The sequence below is a fragment of the Antechinus flavipes genome, chromosome 2 (assembly GCF_016432865.1).
Source record: "Antechinus flavipes isolate AdamAnt ecotype Samford, QLD, Australia chromosome 2, AdamAnt_v2, whole genome shotgun sequence".
In the NCBI taxonomy this organism is placed as follows: domain Eukaryota; kingdom Metazoa; phylum Chordata; class Mammalia; order Dasyuromorphia; family Dasyuridae; genus Antechinus; species Antechinus flavipes.
This window is the reverse complement of record NC_067399.1, coordinates 409490797-409511223: the sequence shown is the minus strand read 5'-3', so window position 1 is coordinate 409511223 and position 20427 is coordinate 409490797. Positions and strand designations below refer to the sequence as shown.

At 32.8% G+C, this 20427-nt stretch overlaps 1 protein-coding gene across 2 annotated transcripts; it reads right to left on the bottom strand.

Moving 5' to 3' along the window:
- Positions 1 to 494: 494 nt before the first annotated feature.
- Positions 495 to 18816, bottom strand: UBLCP1 (ubiquitin like domain containing CTD phosphatase 1). Of its 2 annotated transcripts, none has more exons than XM_051978813.1 (11): positions 18713 to 18816; positions 15719 to 15911; positions 14738 to 14829; positions 14218 to 14303; positions 14019 to 14134; positions 12171 to 12269; positions 10279 to 10316; positions 9641 to 9739; positions 7493 to 7609; positions 3027 to 3154; positions 495 to 1657 (listed from the first exon to the last, which is right to left on the bottom strand). In XM_051978813.1, the coding sequence occupies exons 2-11, from the start codon at positions 15870 to 15872 to the stop codon at positions 1630 to 1632; spliced, it is 957 nt and encodes a 318-aa protein (XP_051834773.1). In that variant the 5' UTR covers positions 15873 to 15911; positions 18713 to 18816; the 3' UTR covers positions 495 to 1629. The 2 variants fall into 2 exon arrangements, with proteins under 2 accessions (XP_051834773.1, XP_051834775.1); XM_051978815.1 differs by lacking the exon at positions 18713 to 18816 and adding an exon at positions 17730 to 18668.
- Positions 18817 to 20427: the final 1611 nt, after the last annotated feature.

Sequence of the window (20427 nt, the reverse complement as noted above, 5' to 3'; positions counted from 1 at the left end):
CATTTGAAACTTATAAATAGCCTCAAATGTTTTCAATTTAATTTTTTTTAAAAAGTTTTTAAAAGATGTTATCATATCATTTCAATCACTAATGAAGATTGGAATGGTGACATCTTCTATAAGCCCATAAATACAGAGAGGAAAACAATTCAGAAAAACTTTTCTTTAGTTTAAACAAAACTTAAGAATTTAAATTACCTTAATATTTAATCTCTAAGTAAAGGCAGATTATGCTATAAATAGCACACTATAGTTTCTAAGATTAAAAAAAAAAAAGTCCTCCTCAAAATATTCAACCTTTTATAAAATGAAAGACTTTAATGCATTTTATTTTGGTACAAAGGCATGTTCTGCATTATTCTATATGCAAAAAGATACTAATATACTTCACAAAACCTAAAAAATTTGTTTTTCAAGAGGCCATCACCTGACCTTGATGTTTCTGTGTAATATGGCAAAAAAGGCAAAACACATGAGACCACGTAAAACAGATATCCAATGTTTTAAGAAAAGGTATTTATTATTTACACCACTGCTATAGTCCCTTAAGAACAATATATACCATGTTTATTTGAAAGGCTCGGACTTCTTTCAAATACAAAAACTGTATAATGTAACACTGTCAATAACGCAAAACAGCAGTCACATCATACTTCTATAGTGCAGGCTTAAGCATCGCAAATAAATGACTTTTTGAAAACTGTATGGCTAGGTATTTCAATTGATATATGGTATTTGCACTTGGACAAGATTTAACTAGAACAGAACAAGGGCTTTTGTTCATGCTTTATTAGGGATGAATCTGTGGCATATCCTATTTGAAATTTAGTGCTTTTAAACTGCTTTATGACAATGGTTTTTAGGCAGAAATGCTTCTACTTAGCCATCAAATACAGCTGGACTTTTTTTTTTTTCCCTTCAAATTTGGTTTGTCAGTAATTATTTTCCAGGAATCCACCTTTTCCCAATATGGCACATTTGCCTTAGGGCTGGTGCTTTCCAGTCTTATACAAAAAAACACTGACACACAAAATACAAACCAAACTAAGAGTTTGTATTTAGAAACTTAAATATTGCAACAAGGAAGGAAAACTGTGTCTAAGACAGAAGGATGAAGAACCTTGGTTATTTAAAAGGATACCAAAACTGGCTACCTGCACAAATTTTTTGGTCTTAAAAATATAAAATAAAATCTTGCTTTCCAGTTTCAAGACAGGATTTTGGTCTTTGGAGATTTAATGAAACAAAAACCTAAAGTCTCAAGCTGTTTCCAAAGTTACTGAATAACATCATTAGGAAAATTAGTAAAAATATTTTCCTCCATTTTTGTAGGGGAAAAAATTACAATAATACCTTGGCAGCAGTGCAAAAGTAGGTATTATTTTTAAATAGTAACGTTGAAGTATATATTTGAAAAAGAAACTGGATTTTTTCTTTTTAGCTTATTGCTGTGATCTTCAAAAAATACAAAATTAAATTAAATTAAAAACTGGAAGACCAAGGATAAGCAGTCAGTCAGTCTGATGTTTGCTTCAGTGTCCAGCACTATCATTATAATATCTAGCATAAAAGCAAGGAAAGGTCCATAGATCTCAATTATCTTCAGATAAATGCTAATGCATCATAGAACTACTGCCCTTGCTTCTTTGAGAGATACCTGCAAGAAATAAAATTATCAAGATTCAAAAGTTATCTTACACCAAGATTATTAAAACAATCCAAATATAATTCCTTAAAAAGTTTTAACATTTCTTTTCTTAAAAAGAAAAAAAAAGCATAGCATTAAAGTAATAATTAAAATTAATGAGGATTTACCTGCTAGAAAAGAAATAAACATATAGATTTACTACAAGGTATTTGATGTACTTACTTTTCAAAATTAAATGCATGGAATAAAACACTTAAGATTCCAAGGAAACAATGACATACAAGTACAATTATCAAAATATTTTTAAGAATGAGTTTACAATCCCTAAGTTAAGAACTCCTGATCTACTGTAATACATATTTCAACATGGTTTTTAAAAATCTTACTGTGAATGACAATCATTGCAGAAAATGAGCAGAAAAGATCTTGATCACGAATATGAAATAGGAAAAAGATGCCCAGATAACACAAGCTAGTTTTTTTCCTCCTTCTGGTTATGGTAAAATTACATTAGACTATTGTATATATTTCTAAATCTCTTTCATATTTTCAAATTAAAAATGGCCTCTCATCATAGTGTATAGAGAAAGGTTCAGCCTGGGAACCAGAAAAGCTAGGTTTATAGTTCTTGATTTTCCAATAATATAATGTATAATGTATAATATATGTTTATTTATACTATATGTATATGCATACATATAGATAGATATATGAAGAGTTTTGTTAAACTAAAGCATTATTTTAAAAATGATATTACTAAATGAACAATGTTATGTTTCTGGAACAAAACTGACAATGAGTATTATTAAATATATAAACAATTAAAATATTAAAGATTTGATTCTAGTAAGAATTCAATTACTTATAAGACACAATTAAATTATGAATTTCTCTGGAGTTTGAACTTTTGATATGTTTTTAAATGCTTTATTTAACTTCACAATTTCGGAGCCCCAGTAAAACAACAACCACCCTTAGCAATTTATCCAAAATCATGCAATTACTTATAAACTTTATAATCCAGATGTGTTAAATCCAGTTTGGTGTACTTAACACCAAATATTACCTACTTCTAGAATCCTTGCAATAAACAAGAGAACAGAAAAAACAGTTCTTTCCCATTCTTCTAAAGACAAAGTTCAAAACAGCTACTTTTCTAAATTCTATATAAGGTTTTAAAGCATGCCCTGCTTGTGCATCAAGATGCTGAGAAGACAGTTTCTGAAAAAGGTGAAATTTCTGTGATAAGGAAAAACACTTAAAGAATGACACATTACAAACAAAAATGAGTTTAAAATATCAAGTATATTTGAGTTTCTTAGTTAATTCTGTAAACATGTCCATCTTAAAAGAGGAAAAATGGAAATGTAATACTTACCTTTCCCAATGTTTGTGATTCAGTTCCAAAAAGTCATCTAATTTTGCTATTTCCTTGAGGTATTGGGTTAACTTTAAAAGTTCTTTATCTTTATCTCTATTTAGATGAGCTTTCATAAAAGGCCTTATCTATTAGGAAACAAAGATCATTCAACACTTTAGACTGAGATAAGGAAATCTAGAACATCTAGATTAGATTAGAAAATCTAATGTTTTACTATTTACAACAGATAATTAAGTTGATAAAAATTACTAAGTCCTTTGAACATTAACAGCAACATTTCTACAGTAACAGTCTCAGTTCATTAAACTGAAAGTCATAGAGTAAGTTGAATCCAACAACATTGTGCCACTTCCCCTTAAAATATCAATTTCAGGGAATGCAAAAACAAGTCTAACTTTCTTCTAACTATTTCAACCCCAAGGGGCTACTTTGTATAGCAATCTTCAGCTCTGTATTTCCCCAACATTCAAGCAGCTCTCTCAACCAATTCTTATTCTACTTAAATACAGATTTCATTCACATAAAATTAGCCAAAATGTAATCTAATCTCATTATTTCTCATTCTTTACCTGAGTATCAAGGAAAATGTGATGAGCTTAATATTAATAAAGAACAAGAATGAAAAACATTTGTTTGTAAGTAATTTTTCAGAGTTATAAGGATAAGGGCTGGACAAAGTAATGAGTCTATACTATGTCAGCTTCAAATACAGATTCAATTTTATTTCTGTATACTAAAGAACTGACAAACTCTCCTGTGATGTTTCAGCAAAAACAACTGTGTTGCTATTATTTCTATCTTCTCTTCAACTGAGAGTTCATGGATATATTTTGCAGACTAAGTGCAAAGCTTTAAGAATCTCAGCTCAGCTGCCTTGAGGCAGCTAAGTGGTACAGTGCATAGAGCACCAGCCCTGAAGTCAGGAAAACCTGAGTTCAAATCAGAGCTCAGACACTTAATATTTCCTAGATGTTTGACCCTGGGCAAGTAACTTAACCCCAATTGCCTCAGGAAAAAAAAAAAAAATCTCAGCCCTCAGAAAAGTCCAAGAATTATTTTATGCTACAAAATAAAACTCTGTAAGACAAAATCACACACCTTCCTCAAATATTTATGCAGTGACTTAAAAAAAAAAAAAAAAAACACCAAAACTTTGTAGTGTCTTTGTTGAGCTGTCCTTAATTTGATCAAATTAAGGAATAAGTCACTTCTAAATTATACAAATTACTATACAGAAATAAGGATGGCAATGACCTCAAATGGTCATTACTCCATCACTTCTCTCATTTTGTGATCAGTAACAAGCACAAACAAAAATTTTGTACTTTCAATAGATCAAGAGGAAGGATTAGGTGAACCAAGTGGCTGCCCAACACAACTCTACAATAATAAATATTTATTAAGTGCCTACTATGAGTAATATTGAGGTTGCAAGATGGCTCAGAAGGCAGCGTGCCAGACATGGAATCAGGAAGACCTGAGTTGAAATCCAGCTTCAGACACTTACTAGTTATGCGACCCTGGATAAGTTATTTTTGTTTGCTTTAATTCACTGGAGAAAGAATTGGCAAACCACTGTAGTATCTTTGCCAAGAAAATTGCATGGACTATATTGGCATGCTAAATTCAATAGGGTCATCAAGAGTCAGACATGACTAAAAATTCAATGTGCATAAGAGATACTATGGAAGACACTGAGGATTCAACAAGAGAAAACATGGAAATCCTGCCCTAACAGAGTTTATAGTTTACTATAATAGATAGGAAATATATAATACAAATAATTTTGAATATGGAGTGTGATGGATACCAAAAAAAGATCTAGCAAAGTGTCCTAAGACAACCTGAGGGAAAGAATACTCTAGGCAAAGAAATAGGAACTTTCAAGACAGTATTAAGCTGCATTTCAAAGGAAAAGTAGAGTTATAATGGGTAGAGAGAAGAAGTATATTTTAGTCAAGGAGAATGTCCTCTCTGAAATATAGAGATAAGAAATGGCAGAACTAGATTACAGAATAGCTAGTAGCTCAACCTGGCTGGAACATGAGAGTAAAGAAGAGTAATGTGACCTAGAAAGAACTAAATAAAAATGGTCAATAGGGAGTTGACACTCAAGAGAAAGAGAATAGGATTACCACCACAGAATTAAATGCCAAAGAAGTAATAAGAATATGATATGTAAACTAGAAGCTAGCGAGCCCAATTCCTGGCAAAATTCTAGATTGTCATATTAAAAAAATACTGAGTGAACATTCAGAAAAGGAGGAAGTATATGTAACAAAAATTCAGTTTCATATGCAATCCTACTTCATTATGTGTATGTATGTATGTGTGTATAAAGGGTACAGCATTCTCCAAAATCTATAAAAAAAAAGTTTCATATGCAATCCTACTTCTCGTGTATGTGTGTGTATAAAGGGTATAGCATTCTCCAAAATCTATAAAGAAGTTTCATATACAATCCTACTTCATAGTGTGTGTGTGTGTGTGTGTGTGTGTGTGTGTGTGTGTGTGTGTGTGTGTAAAAAGGTATAGCACCCTCCAAAATCTATAAAGAAATAAATGGAAAGGGAATAGGATAAGGTGGGGTATAGAAAGAAGTACACATGGCAAAGATTTATGGGAATGGGACAAATTATACAGATTAAAGGGCAGTGGATAAAGGATAAGATGGGTGGTAGAAGGGTATATAGAGTAATAGTAGTGGGACAAGGTGTATAAATCAATGGAAAAGGGATAAATTTGGGGGGAAAGGGTGGCATAGGATAAGGTAGAGTATAGAAGGGTGTTTAGAATAACAGGAGTGGGATAAGGCATGTATATTAAAGGCAATAGGATAAATAGAGAAGGAAAGGTTAGGGGAAGAAGATGAGGAAAACATCCAGTGTGGGAGGAAGTTAATACCAAGGCAGGTTAAGGAGCAGGATTAAAATAGAAGAGTTAGCAGGGATAGGAAATCGGAGATATACACAAACACTTTAATAAGGATGGGGGGGGGGGGGGATGCAGGGTACAAAATTTATTAGAAAAAAATGGGACTAGTAATCATTGATCTTAGACAAAGTCAAATGTGATTCAATTGAGAGAAATCTACATAATATGTCAGCCATATTAACATTGTTTTAGATACAAGTTTACATATGGAAATGTATTTATGTGTATCTGAGTATATATGGGTATATATGTATGTAGATCTATGTATGTATGTATGTATATATATGTTTGTATGTACGTGCAGGTGTGAGAGTGTGTGAACATATATCGGTGCTTAACTATAGCTTGTTTGGGAGGCAAGAGGGATGAAAGGGGGGAAAAAGAATAAAGTAAAAAATATGCAGCAGAGAACAAAAGAATAATCTATTAGGAAGCAAAGAAAAGATGGACACTCATGAATATAATTTCCTCTATTATTATATATGCTTTCTTGAAATTTAAATTTATTGTTACAGATTTTGAATCTTCCATGATATTCTGCAGGGTACATGACAATATTTTGTTTTGATATTTTATTTTCCTTTTTCTGTCTTTTTTATATTGTTTTTATTATTTTGTATTTAGTTCAATAAATTGAAAAAGGGGGAGAGAAAGCATTTAACATCCAATAACCTTTCTACTCAGAGGTCATGCTTTTGAAGTCCATTAACATTCTCATCCATACAAGCAAAAATTCATAATTACTGCTCTCCTGTTAAGATGACATTTTGTTGAAAAAAGGCAAATACTTCTAAATAAATGCTGACTTTCAAATTCCTGAAGGCTTTACACATTATTTACTTAAAGTCATAAAGTTATTAGTACTATATATGAATTTTACTGTCGTCAAGTACATTCCCTTCCAAACCTAAATTTCAATTGTCCCATTAAATCAATAAATTAGCATTCTTGTCTGATGTCAATCTGTGAGAAAAGCACCAAAATTTGTTTATCTTAGATTTTTTAAATTTTTTATGTGTTGTTTAAAAAAAAAAAAGAAAGAAAGAAAGAAAAGAAAATAGAAATGTTATTGCCAACATTTCTATTTTATACTAATAAATAATCTGCTGGTTTTACTTTCGATGTAAATTACATGACAATCAATAGATGTTCTGCAGTAAGACTGCTTTCACAGTCATTAAAATAAACAACATGACTACATTTGTAATTAAGGAAACATGACTCAAACATACAGGGTACATGAAGTAATAAAGTTTGTTTTTTTTAAAACTACCTTACATACTTTGCTATGTCTTAAATGATACAATTAAACTGTGAAGATTCAAATGTTTAATCTGATATATATTATATAAAGAGTTTAGAAAAAACACTAAAATAGAAGGAACAATTCAATTTTAGAAATTTTTCTATGAATTTTAAGCTTCATTTGGCCTGTAGTCTTAAGAACAGTTCCAAAAAATTATTCCTTCAAATTTCTATTGAGCCATTTCTTGTAGGTCATGTAAAATAATAATAAAATGACTGATTACCTTTAATCCATTCTGTGGGTTCATAAGAAAATTTCTTCCAATATCATCAAACATAATGGTATTTTTTTTGCTGTAAAACTCTGAAAATTTTCCCCATATAACACCAAGAGGTTTTACCTTAATGATAAAAAGGAAGTTTTGTTTATATATGACCTTAAAGTCTTAAATCATAAACACAAAATCAATTTCTGGATAGTTCACTGAAGTCCAAGCAAAATTAAAAACCAAGGCAGTCTCTCTGAAGTAATAAAATGATAATCTTCTGCCACTACAATGAGCCAATAATGATTAATATAAAAAAACCATACCTAAGAAGTTTCTAAAACATATACCAAATAGAAATACTCAAGCAGCCTGTGATTTATGGGCCTACACCTTTGGATCTTTTCTCTTCCTCATCTGACATTCAAAACATGGAATCTTGATTAAGATAACCCAAAAATAACTTAGTGAAGAACACTTTAGAATAGTGACTATTCTAGTCACAATTTTAAAATTTTATACTGCTAAAAAATGACTTTTCTGCCTTTAATGTGGCAGTGATACTGCATTTAAAAAGATAGGAACTCTTTCCTGATAGATGATAGCAGATGTAATGGTAACAAGTCCTTTTTAATAAACATTACTGAACTTTAAATTTTTTAATATTCTAAATTTTCTTTTTTAACCAATTACACTTTTTTCTATTTCCATTTTATTTTAAAGAGGGAAAGGATGGGATATGTATGGAAAGGTATTAAGAAGGACAGCTCTTAATTCTCTTCCTCTCTTCAATTGAAAACACACAAAAAAGAAAACTCTTTGCCAACATCTATAATCAGATAAAACATTCCTATATTGGCTATATTCCCACTGATCCCCCCATCTCCCAAATGCCTCAATTTTCACTACTAAGTCTATCATCTCTCTACTTGGAAGTAACATATTTCACTGAATATTCTGGAACTATGGTTGGTCAATGTGTGGACCATAACCTGTCTTTTGATTATTGACTCTCCAATGTTATTCTCCTTATTCTACACGGTTCATCTTGCATCAGTTCATACAAGTCTTCTTAAGTTTCTCTGAAACCATTCCCTTCATCATTTTTGTTGTGTAACAATATTCCAACACACTGGTATACCATTATTTCTTCAACCATTCCTCAAATTGATGAACCACTCCTCAATTTCCAATTCTTACTACCAGAAGTAGTCATAAATATTTTTGCACACGTGCCCTTATACTCTTGTACTTACATCACCTTGATTTTCAAAACTATCCTTCTCCCCGTCTCTCCCTAATTTTTCTTTATAACCAAAAATAAAAAAGGAGGAGGAAAATGCATCTCAACAAAACTAACATATTAACCAAGTGTGATAATATATGCAACACTCTACATTCACAGGCCTGTCTGTGTAAGGGTTAAACTTGGTTTATGTAGCTACATAATTTTCCCATGCTCCTCTGAATTCTTCATGTTCCATTCCACTTATGTATCACAATTCACTTAACTATTTGTCAATTAATGTCAACTATGTTTCCTCTTCTTTGCTAAAATAAAGTGATTCTATAATTTTGCTGTACATGAGATTTTTCTGTCTTTGCCTCTTTGGGGTATGTCCCTAGCAGCAGGATCTCTGGGACAATTGCCTTCTTATAGTATAATTTCAAATTCTTTTCCATAGAGGTTGAACCAATTCATAGTTCTACTAATGGTATTTTAGTGTATCTATCTTCCAAAAAGCCCCAAAACTTAATTATTCCCTCTCCATCAAATTTCTGAACAAAAACCTCAGTTCTTTTGATATGTACTTTTTTTTTAAATTAATGATTTGGGACAATCTTTAAAATGATTACTAATATTTTGCAATTTTTGGAAAATCATTTATTTACTAAGACCACTTAACCATTACCATATTCATTAGTGGCAGTGTGGTATAAGTGTCCCATTCTGCGCCAATTCCAAACCTGAAGCACCAACTTGTCTAAATCAGGCCTGGCCTGTTATAACATTCCTATCTTCTTATTCTGTTCAATTCTTAAAAGATGTACTCAATGTACTCAAAGCCCTTTTTTAATTCTTTAAAAAAAAAATTTATGGGAACCCAGAGAAACAAAATAAATACATTTTCAAAAAACAAAAACAAAAAACCCAACACTTCTTACATCTATTAGGCCTCTTCTTGGGGTATGCACTGTTATCATAGCAGCACTGTCCAACATGAAGGTGATCTTATAGTTTGTATTCGTACTTACTCCCAGCTCCTATAAACAAAAATACCCATTACTGATATGACAATGGTTTCAGAAAAACTTTGCTGCTTTTTTCCAATAGTTGGCTTGCCTCTTTTCCCCTGTAGTATCAATACACAGGGACACTGGCTCAATTAGGGGGAGATTCCAAATATCATTTCCTGCATCTCCAATTTTCCATTCATATGACCAACATTCTGCTGAGCTGACAAATCTTACTAGATGAAGTTAAAAAAAGATCAGGGAAAGTAAAGATGAACTATAAAAAAAAAATAACAAAAAAAAAACTCTCTAACTTCTTATTTGTGCAGAGTATCACTCTTTTTCAATCATTACAATCATTTCAATCATAGTAAAAGAAGATACTCAAACTGGCAATTAAAGAAGCAAAACCTACAATGGATAAGCAATTCTGTGAAAAGTATGAAATGTCAAATACAAATAAGCAGTAATATTTCTTCTCCCAGAACTATAGTATTGTTTTTATCTTGTTCATTACTTTTTTAATAGTTTCTAGTAACTTGAAATTTTGGAAAACATAAAAATTTTACCTTCATTTTAGCTTCAATCCACTTCATATTTGTAGCAGCTAAAACACAAAAGAAAATAACATAAAAATTCAATTATGTAATAGTAAAATCTTCCATCTCGTGTAAACATAGCTATCCTCTATAAAGTATTCTAAGCAAAGCAATCAAGTTAGCTATCCATTGGAAGTGGATTTCTCTGACAAAGAGACTTAACTGAGTTTCATTGGATAAATGATGGACAGAAACAGCTACACCCAAAGAAGGAATACTGGGAAATGAATGTGAACTATTTGATTTTTGATTTTCTTCCCGAGTTATTTTTACCTTCTGAATCCAATTCTCCCTGTGCAGCGGGAGAACTGTTCGGTTCTGCAAATATGTATTGTATCTAGGATATACTGCAACATATTTAACATATATAGGACTGCTTGCCATCTTGGGGGGGGGGGGGTGGAGGGAGGGAGGGGAAAAAACGAAACATAAGTGATTGCAAGGGATAATTCTGTGTAAAAATTATCCTGGCATGGATTCTGTCAATACAAAGTTATTATTAAATAAAATTAAATTTAAAAAAAAAAAAGTTAGCTATCCATTAGTGTCTTGACAGCATTGACTTCAATCTTTATAAGTAAAATAAGCACCATCTATTTTTAATATAACTTCAAGAAAGAAAATTTTGATCCAATGTGTAGCATATATGATAGACTTATAGCTGGAAAAAATTTCAGATTATCTAGTTCAACCACTTCATTTTGTACCCAAGATAAACTGACATCCATAGAGTTAAACAACCTTCCTAAAGTCACACACAGGAGAGGTGAAATTCAATCCCAGGCTGTCCTCCAGCTCTTCCTGCTGGTGGCTTTTAACATTCTTCCAAGCTACAAATCTAGCCCCTTAAAATAATTACAAAGGAAAAATACTTATGAGTCAGATTACAAATTTCCTTACGACTCCCAAGCTACATATTTGCACAGTTCTCTCTCATTCATGCAAATGGTATCAGAATTCCTGGTTATGTTGTTAAAATTATAAGTGTACTCTTATATGGGCTGGCAGTTGATTACTATCCAATCATGATCAATCCTTTGCCAGAGTTGAGAAATGTAATACTTATTGGGTCTGGCAGCCTTTACTGATAACACCAAAACTAACAAAATCCAGTCCAATGTGCTAATTTTCCAACTGCTCGGTATTGGTTCATGAATAAGTAAATGACAAGATGCAAGGTCTACTGGTCTAAAGAATAGTGGAATAAGCCATATAGATCACCACTAGAGAATAACATCTGTAAGGATCAAAACCATATCTTATATAATTTTTATATCTTCTCAAGAAACTAGTATAGTACTTTTGATAAAAGGTACGAAGTAAATATTTGTGGAAAGAACATGAAATCATTACCAAGATACATATATTTACATACATACACACACACACACACACACACACACACACACACACACACACACAAAATGGAAAGCAATCAGAATGTTTAAGATCAATGGAAAAATTTAATCCAAATATCGAAGCTTTAAGGGCTATTATCACTGCAATGGAAATAATAGACAAACATGCTGCCAGAATACTATACTTTTTAATTTCATATTTTTATATTATAATGCTCTCTAATAAAAAACTGATCAAAATATTAACCTAATATCATGCTCTGTTCCTCTTAAAGCATGTAATCATTTTAAGACTAGAAAAACAAAAAGAAAATTGTCCTGATTTACCCATTCTAACCATACAAAGCACCACATGAAAAAAAAGTCCTCCACTGAACCTAATTCTCCTATTCATACATAAATCCAAAGGATGCTTCCTTCTTTAGGTTTACATGAATTTAGGAATAAGTATTCAAGAAGGCTAAATGATATGCAGGAAATCTTTAAGTGAAAAATGTAGCTTACACCAAATTACTATGTCATAATCTTCATATGCAGATGTTAAGAATTCATGAAGATATGGCCGCATTAATTCTACCCCAGTCTCTGCACAGGACCTGTGATCTAAAAAGAAAATCAAGAAAATTAATGAGACAATTATCAATTTAAAATTATTATCAGGGAAGTTATGTTGCTCAGTGGATAGAGCCCCAACTCTAGAATCATATCTGGCCTGAGACTTGACAATTATTAGCTATGTCACTCTGGGCAAGTCCCTTAATTCCAGTTACCTTAGCAAGGAAAAAAAAAATTTTGTCATACAATTGTCCTAATTCTAATTTATCCCATCTTGGGATCAGGACATCCCATTTGGACACTACTGCAAAACTGTTCTTTATTATGCTTATCTCTGACTATATTATTCCCAAAAAACAAAGTCAATCCTTTATTACACTTATTTCATTGTCCCCCAAAACAAATCCAAATTCAAAATAGAATTCAAGGCCATTGGCCCCCATTCTGGCACCAAACTATTTATAGTCTTATCACACAACTCCTTTTAATGTAATCTATATGCCATATGGCCACTATCTTTCCATAAACACATCTTGCCTCTTTGCACTGGGCTATTCACAATGTTTCATATATCTAGAATGCTCTTCTATTTTCTTTTTTTCCTTCCAGACCATTAATGAAATTCTACCCATTTTTCAAAATCCAATTCCACTACTCTTTCTTTCATGAAGCCTTCATGGCTAGAAGAGATCACGCCTTCTCTTAATTTGCACAGGTATTTATCTTCACCTCTCTTATACACATATAATATTCCATTCTGTATAAGTCATTTATGTTCATGTTTTATTTTTCCTACTAAATGAAAATCTTTTGAGGGACAACAGCCAGGTTTTAGTTATTTTAGTATCTATTCTTACTTTCAAGATTTAACAAAATGTATTGTGTGGATGCTCAATGTCTTTTGAAATGAATTTTAATGAACATAAATATGAGCAAACATTTGTAAACAACAGAAAACAGAAGCACACTTCCATTAATACATACTATATCAAATATCAACAAGTGAAAAAATTAATTCTTTGGTGATAGAATTATTTCCTTGGAATCTAAAGGTAAGAGTTTGATACTAGCTTAAAAAATTATAAAAGAATATTGTCCTTTTAGTAAAAATGCTCTTGAAGCTACATTCTGTCAAGTCAGTAAAAATATAAACACATCTATATATCAGTGTTTCAAGTTAAGATACAAAGAGTGTGTAAATATACAATTAAGTTTTATTATTCTGAAAACTATCAATTCCCTATTGAAATCAAATCCAACTCCTTCATTTTAAAAAGCTTAATTTACTGATAAAACTGGTTTCAATTTTGAGTAAATACTCATTTACTATGTACTGATTAAAAATATACTTCTAATAAATACAGTGGTAGTGTGGCAATGTTTATTCTTCTATAATAAACTACACACATTCATTTGACAATGTTACACGGTACTTTTTTTATGTTGATTTCCATATCAACAAGACAAATTCTAAAATCTAAAAACATTTCTTTTTTTCTCTGAGTCAATTGGGGTTAAGTGACTTGCCCAGGATCACACAGCTAGGAAGTATTTCTAATCTGATTATTCTTGATCCAAAACCAGATTTGAACTCAGCTCCTCCTGACTTCAGAGCTGGTGCGCTATCTACTACCTCACCTAGGTGTCCCTCTAAAAACATTCTTGAGAACAATTAAGAACTAAAAGCATAGGAATATAAAGCCAAAAATTAATTTGAAATGTTTTACAAAAAACTGTTAAATAAAAAAAAAGAAAATCACTTCCCCCAAATGATAAAATTCTTATTAGCTAACTTACCAAACAATGTGTAGTCAACATCTAGAACCAAAAGTTTCTTTCCTTCCCTGGGAGGATTCAAAATTTCCACTTTATAATCTTTAACTCTTCGAGAAATTTTTAGCAAGTTTTCTTCCCTAATGCAAAAAGTAAAAATATAGCTGAAATGTTTATTTTTTATATTAAATTCAATTTTCTCCAAAAAATACTAAATACTTACCTATTTTCTACTTCAACTACTTCCTCTTCAATATCAAAATCATTGACAACATCATCATTGTCAGGTGGTGGGCCTAAGACATCTTCCTATAAATATGGAAAAGGAACAAAACCTTGAGTTTAATATTTGTCACTTTTTATTTCAACAAATTAATCCAAAATTATTTATTATTTTTCTATTTTAAAAATATACATTACACAGTTCAAATAACAATGAGCAATTTGAGAGAAAATGTCTTTCAAAACATATTATGAAAGATTTCTAAGGATAACCTTTCATTGTAAGGTTTCACATATTAAATGTGATACCCATTCCAGCTACTTTAGTATCTACATATGGCTCTATGTAAACAGGTCCACATATACTTATGTTCTGCTATGAATTAATGCCTTGCCTATAATATTATGCTACTTTATTTACTGCTAAACTGTGACAGCCCTATAACAATTATAACTATGGTATAACAATATAATGTAGATTGTAACATCTTCAAAGGAACAAATGGTTTATAAACATTTACCAAGCTCTCCTCTCGAGTTCCCATCATCATGATTTTAGTATTTGGTTTCAGTTTGAGAGCTCCAAGCTTAACGTCATTTTCTGCAGGTTTGCCTACAATACAAGCAAATGACTGTTTTTTCACTAAAGTTCAAAAGCCAACTTCACTATTCCATGACACAAACCCTAACATAAAAATCTGTACAATTTCACAGCAGGTGAAACTAAACTAACATAGCAATATGTTACTGTAAGGTAATAGCCATATGTCTAAAATTAAAAAGCAGTAGCTGATCTTAGTGCTATTTTCCCCTCTGCCCCATAAAATATCCTACCTTTATAAATTCATTCTTTACTAATTCAAAATTAAAAGAAATACTCTTCCAAAAAGATTCAAGCACCCCCCTCCCCAAAATGGTCACCACATCTGCAATACACAAAATTTACCCTTCAAAAGCTATTATTACAAAATGCCACAAATGCTGAGAAAGACTATTAGTCTTTCTCAGCATTTGTGGCATTTTGTAATAATTATGCAATGTAATATTAGAGTTAGTATGAATGGAACACCACCCTCATTTTAAAACAGAAAGGATTATATGGGATGAAGAAAAAAACCAGAACTTTATGAGAGACTATGAAAATTAAAAAATATTCTAGATTCAATTTCACCCAATGCTTCTGTGTAAGAAATTAAACTCTAAGAAAAAAAATTTTTATAAAAAGGATAAGCATTGGTAATTCTCAAGAGAATAAAAAGTAATCTTAATATTATTAATAGTTCTTTTACATATCTTTTCATATGTCAGCTTACTTGTGCCACTTGAGAGCAATTAAATTTCCATCTAAAATATATATCCAAAGTGGAGAGGAAATACTGTACTAAAGCAAAAGGACATTTAAATTTTACAGTATCATTAAGAAAATAATACATATATACTTCAATGAAAAAGGTTAGAAAGCTCTACACAATTATTTATTTTTAAAAATGAGTACTTTTTACCTTTAACTTTGAGACCAAGCAACTTTTGGCGTTCTGGTAGCACTCCTGTAAGTGTCTTGAGGGATTGCTTGAGATCTAGCACCGTATCTTCTTCGGAAAGTGTGGTTATTGAATATTCTTGTCCACCCCATTTTATTATGAGAGAGAGAGACATCCCTGAAGCATGCGATCAAGCAATTTATTGTCAAAAGACCTAGAAAGTAAGGAATGGGCAAATAAAAAATCAAAATGAATAAACACACATATAAGACATATATATATGTAGATATATATAATACATTATATATATATTTCATATATATATAGATATACATAATACAATTTCATGATAAAATATTATTTAAAATGTAGTACATTAAAATAATTATTTATAATACTGTTATTCAGTAGCATCATGCATTTCTCTCCTTTTACTCCCATACATTATCATCATTAACAGCACTTATAGATTTATTTACAAACTCATTTCTCCTCATGAATATAGATAATCTAGTTTTTAAAAAAATAGCTATTTCTAAACTCTTTTATTTGGCTAATGAAACATTTAACTGAATTCTTCCACAATATAGCTCCTTACCTCCTTCTCTCTCCACTTATCACATCCAAATGACAGGGTAAAAGTAAACTCAAAATTTCAAAATCATTTAGAACTGGCACGAAAAGTATCTGTAGGCATTTTCAACATGACCTATTGGCTGTAAGATCTATCATAGCTATTTAAACATACTATACTTTGAACAAAACTTGCTACATTTTAAAAACTTTAAAATCACCACTAGTTCAAGATATCAGCTTTTTTTTTTTTCAGTTACTTACTCAATGTTATAAGCTTCAACAACACTCTTTAAAAGTGAAATGACCTGTTTATTTAGCATAAAAATGCTAACTTGTAACAGTGTAAGATCAATTTCCTCTGAGGGAAAAAAATTCTAATGTGTAGCCTTAAAACCAAATGCTGAAGTATCATCTGCTAGAACAGTGTATATACCATATTTAGTAGTATAAGCATTATAATTAACACCATCTGAATGAATATAAAAGCTATTTAAATATTCATAAACACTAAAAAATAGATGGATGCTGAAATTCTGCTGCCCTAAAGCAAAATTTCAAATTCTTGGGCACCTCTATGTCCTTTTCTCATATGTTAAAAATAGAGGGGGCTGGAACTAGAAGATATCTTTTCATATGTAAGTTTATTTGTGCCATTTAAGAGCAACAAAATCTCCATGTAAAATATATATCCAAAGCAGAGGAAAAATATTGCACCGAAGCAAAAGGATATTTAAATTTTATAACAACATTCAAGAAAATAATATATAATTCAATGAAGAAGTTAGAAAGCTCCAAACAATTATTTATTTTTAAAAAATGAGTACTTCAAGCTCCAAATCTTATAATCCTCAGAGGAAAATAATAGAACAAAGTAGCGTTTGCAATCTCAACTCTAGTATTAATTGGCTGTGTGACCATATAAATCATTTAGCTTATCTGGCTTCAAGAACTTCTCTCTTCTATAAAATGAAGAGTTTGGACTGTATTAAGTCCTTTCAGTTCTAAGACTGTATAGTACATATTTTCAAACCAAAGTGAACAAAGTAACACTGCATAAGGTAACAATACCTTTTCTATGAACCTTCTTAATGAAGGAATTGTATGATATGATGTTTTCTATCATATGTTTTCTATTTTCCAAACAATGTTTTCCAGCTCAAAGACTCAATAAATGTCATATTCAAATTAAAATTTGTAAAGCAGCAATAATGCATAAGTTTATAAATATAAATACACACACACACACACACACACACACACACACATTAATATTTCCAGTAAGGCTTTTCTTGTAACCTTCCCATCTATAAACATTTTCTATTAATAGTAATATTCTTTAAAAAAAAAATCAAAAACTTTAGGAGAAAACATTCCACATATGAACAATTATAAGCAAAAGATCAGAACTCAAATTAAAATAACTGTTTAAAAAAAAAAAGACACCTTACAAGATTACCTAGCATTACCCTTCCACATTCTAGATGAGAACAATGAGGCTGAGGAAGGGTATTCAACCAAGGTCATAAGAGTACATGAGTAGAACAGCGGAGATCTGAATTCAGTTCCTTTGATTCCATATCCAGAGCTCTTTTCACATTATTACTACCCCCAGTAATTTGTATTCGGTCTATAAATTTTATGATACCATCCACATTCTGAAGAAAAGTTCAAAGAACATAGTAAAGGAAGCAAAAGGCAGGGGAATCCAATTGAACAAACACTTATTAAACGTCTGCTCTCTGCAAAGCACTGAGCTTGGCAAACACACACACTCACACACAACATACACATACATACACACACGTAATGATTAGACGGGCCTGAACTTGTAGTTATAGTAATTGCAAGGAAGTGTAACAAGAGAATAGCACAACAGAAAACGGGTGAGAAAAGCAAGAGCGCCTTGATATTAGCGACGCCTTCAGATCAGTGAACTTGCAAGAAGTCTGGAAATAACTCAGGAGGGTGGAGGGAATTACCAAGAATAGAATAGGTGTGTTGGGGGGAGGAGCGGAAATGGAAGGGGGTGGGGGAAGGGACAGGAGAGAAGTGGTGGCAGGTGGACACAAAACGGGAGGGAAGGACTTCAGCAAAGGAGGCTTTGAAACAGGGTGGGGAAACAAGTTGTCAGTGAAGGGAGCGCTGGCCTGGGCCCTTGTGAGGGGACAGGTAGGGGAGTCACCTCGACACCTCCAGCCCACCTCACCAACACTAACATCCTGTCCTCTCCCCTCCCATCACATTCATCTCCACAGGGAGCCCCGGGACAGCAGCAGATTCGGCCTCCAGCCGGGGTCTCCACAACGCAGGCCCCAAGGCCCTGCAGAAGAGATCTGGACCTCATAGAGAAAGGAAAGGGGGTGGTCAGCTCCCCACAGAGGTTTCCGCCGGTTTCCGTCACTTCGCTTCGGGGTAACGTAGGGCGTCCCGCCCCCTCACCTGGAACGGAGTCCCGACTGGCAGCTGCGGCGGATACAAGAACTTGCCACACCGGAACCGGCGGCGCCGCCCGGAAGTTGTAGACAGGAACCGGAAGTTGTCGTCGGAACCGGAAGCCAAGGAAGACATCAGAGTGGCAAGAGGAAAATAGAGGAAATGGACAGCCTGTGTAGTGTCCACGAAGGACAGGGTCAACTCCTGGAGAGAACTCATGTTTGAAGTCGTTATTTCGAGAAGTCCAAAGCGTCAGGCTTTTGTGACCCGGATATAGATGGCAAGGAGGTGCTGACGACTGATAGCGTCCTGCCTGCACTACGCAGGCGCATATTACACGTCAAAAGCTAGTGGGGGAAGGGCAGGCCATTCCCGGACCTGTCATTGCCTAGCTGCACCATTTGTGTTGTTCTGCCTCCTGATTTGTCTCAAATTCCCAGGTCCTGAGAGATGCCGCTCTCCACAGTATACAGTTACGAGGTTATGAAAGTTGAAGGCATTCAGGTTTTGGAGTCTGGGGTCGAATTTCTGTCCCAGCCTTTATTTCTGTGATCTGGAGGGCAAGTCTCATATCTCTGAACCTCAATGTGCTTATATGTAAAATAGGAGTGATATTTGTTCTCATCTTCTTCACTGGGGGGGGGGGGGGGGGGAGGGGGGGAGGGGAGGGTGCACCTTTCCTCAGGTGAGATGAGGTTGTTGAGAGGAAAGCATTTTGTAAAGTAAAGCTGGTAAGAGAGAACTGGGATCCGTTTCAGGAAAAAAAAAGTGAAGGAAATGTTCATATCGGGGACACCGGAGGCAGTGGGAGGAAAAAATTCATGAACTTGAGAATAGTCAGAATACCTGATTTTGAATCCCCTCTCTGCCACTTTCTATCAGTCTGATCTTGGGAAAGCCACTTCACTCTATCTTTAAAACGAAATGGTTGGATCAGATGGTTTCTTAGTTTTCTTTCAGTCTAGATCTTTGTTCCTTTGATCTCTTGATTTATGAAATGACACTTTTATCTCCTTTAGACTTGGAACTTATCCAACTCTTTTTTTCAGACTCCGAAATAAGGGAATAGAATGAACACCCTAATAATGGGATGAGGGAATGTCGTATCCCAAAAGCAATATTGGTGTTAAGAGCAGATATCAAGGAGGCGTCTCAAAAGAATTTGTAAGCTTAGACCATCCCAAAATAAGAGGCAAAGATTTTATTACATTGTAGTGGACTAAATTCTACATGGTGTTTTCGCAAAGAAAAGAAATACAGAATTTTTTTTTTTTTTTTAATAAGACAAGCCTGTCACACAGGAAGTATCTGAGGCTTGATTTGAATTCAAGACATCCTGACTTCAAGCCCAGTACCCTGTTCACGGAGTCACCTAGCTGCCTTGAGTAAACATTTTCAATTTTTAATGTGCTATCTCCCTGAAACAAATGCTTTGAGGATTGAATCAAAGCACAGAATTTTATTTAGTCTTAAACTCCCTTCCTCCCCTCGCTAGGACCTAGTACAGTGTTGTTCATATAGTAAAGCCCTAATAAATGAATTTTATTTTGCCTTTTCCCCCCCAAAACTTGATTAATGCTATATTGTTACTTCTAATAACATAACCAGTACCATAGATAAATTTAATATGTAGTCTTATTAGTAACTGAAGAGTTTTATGCATTTATCAAATCTCTTTTTATAAGTTTTTATTGATATTTTCTATATCTTATATCAACTGG

Bases quoted from the DNA above. Each gene is read 5' to 3' on its own strand.
- UBLCP1 (XM_051978813.1), bottom strand. From the start codon at position 15,872: ATGTCTCTCTCTCTCATAATAAAATGGGGTGGACAAGAATATTCAATA. The intron at 14,135-14,217 runs GTAAGTATTTAG...TTTTTGCATTAG, and splicing joins GTAGTTGAAGTAGAAAATAG to GGAAGAAAACTTGCTAAAAA. The intron at 7,610-9,640 runs GTAAGAAGTGTT...TTTATCATTAAG, and splicing joins CAAGAAGAGGCCTAATAGAT to GTAAAACCTCTTGGTGTTAT.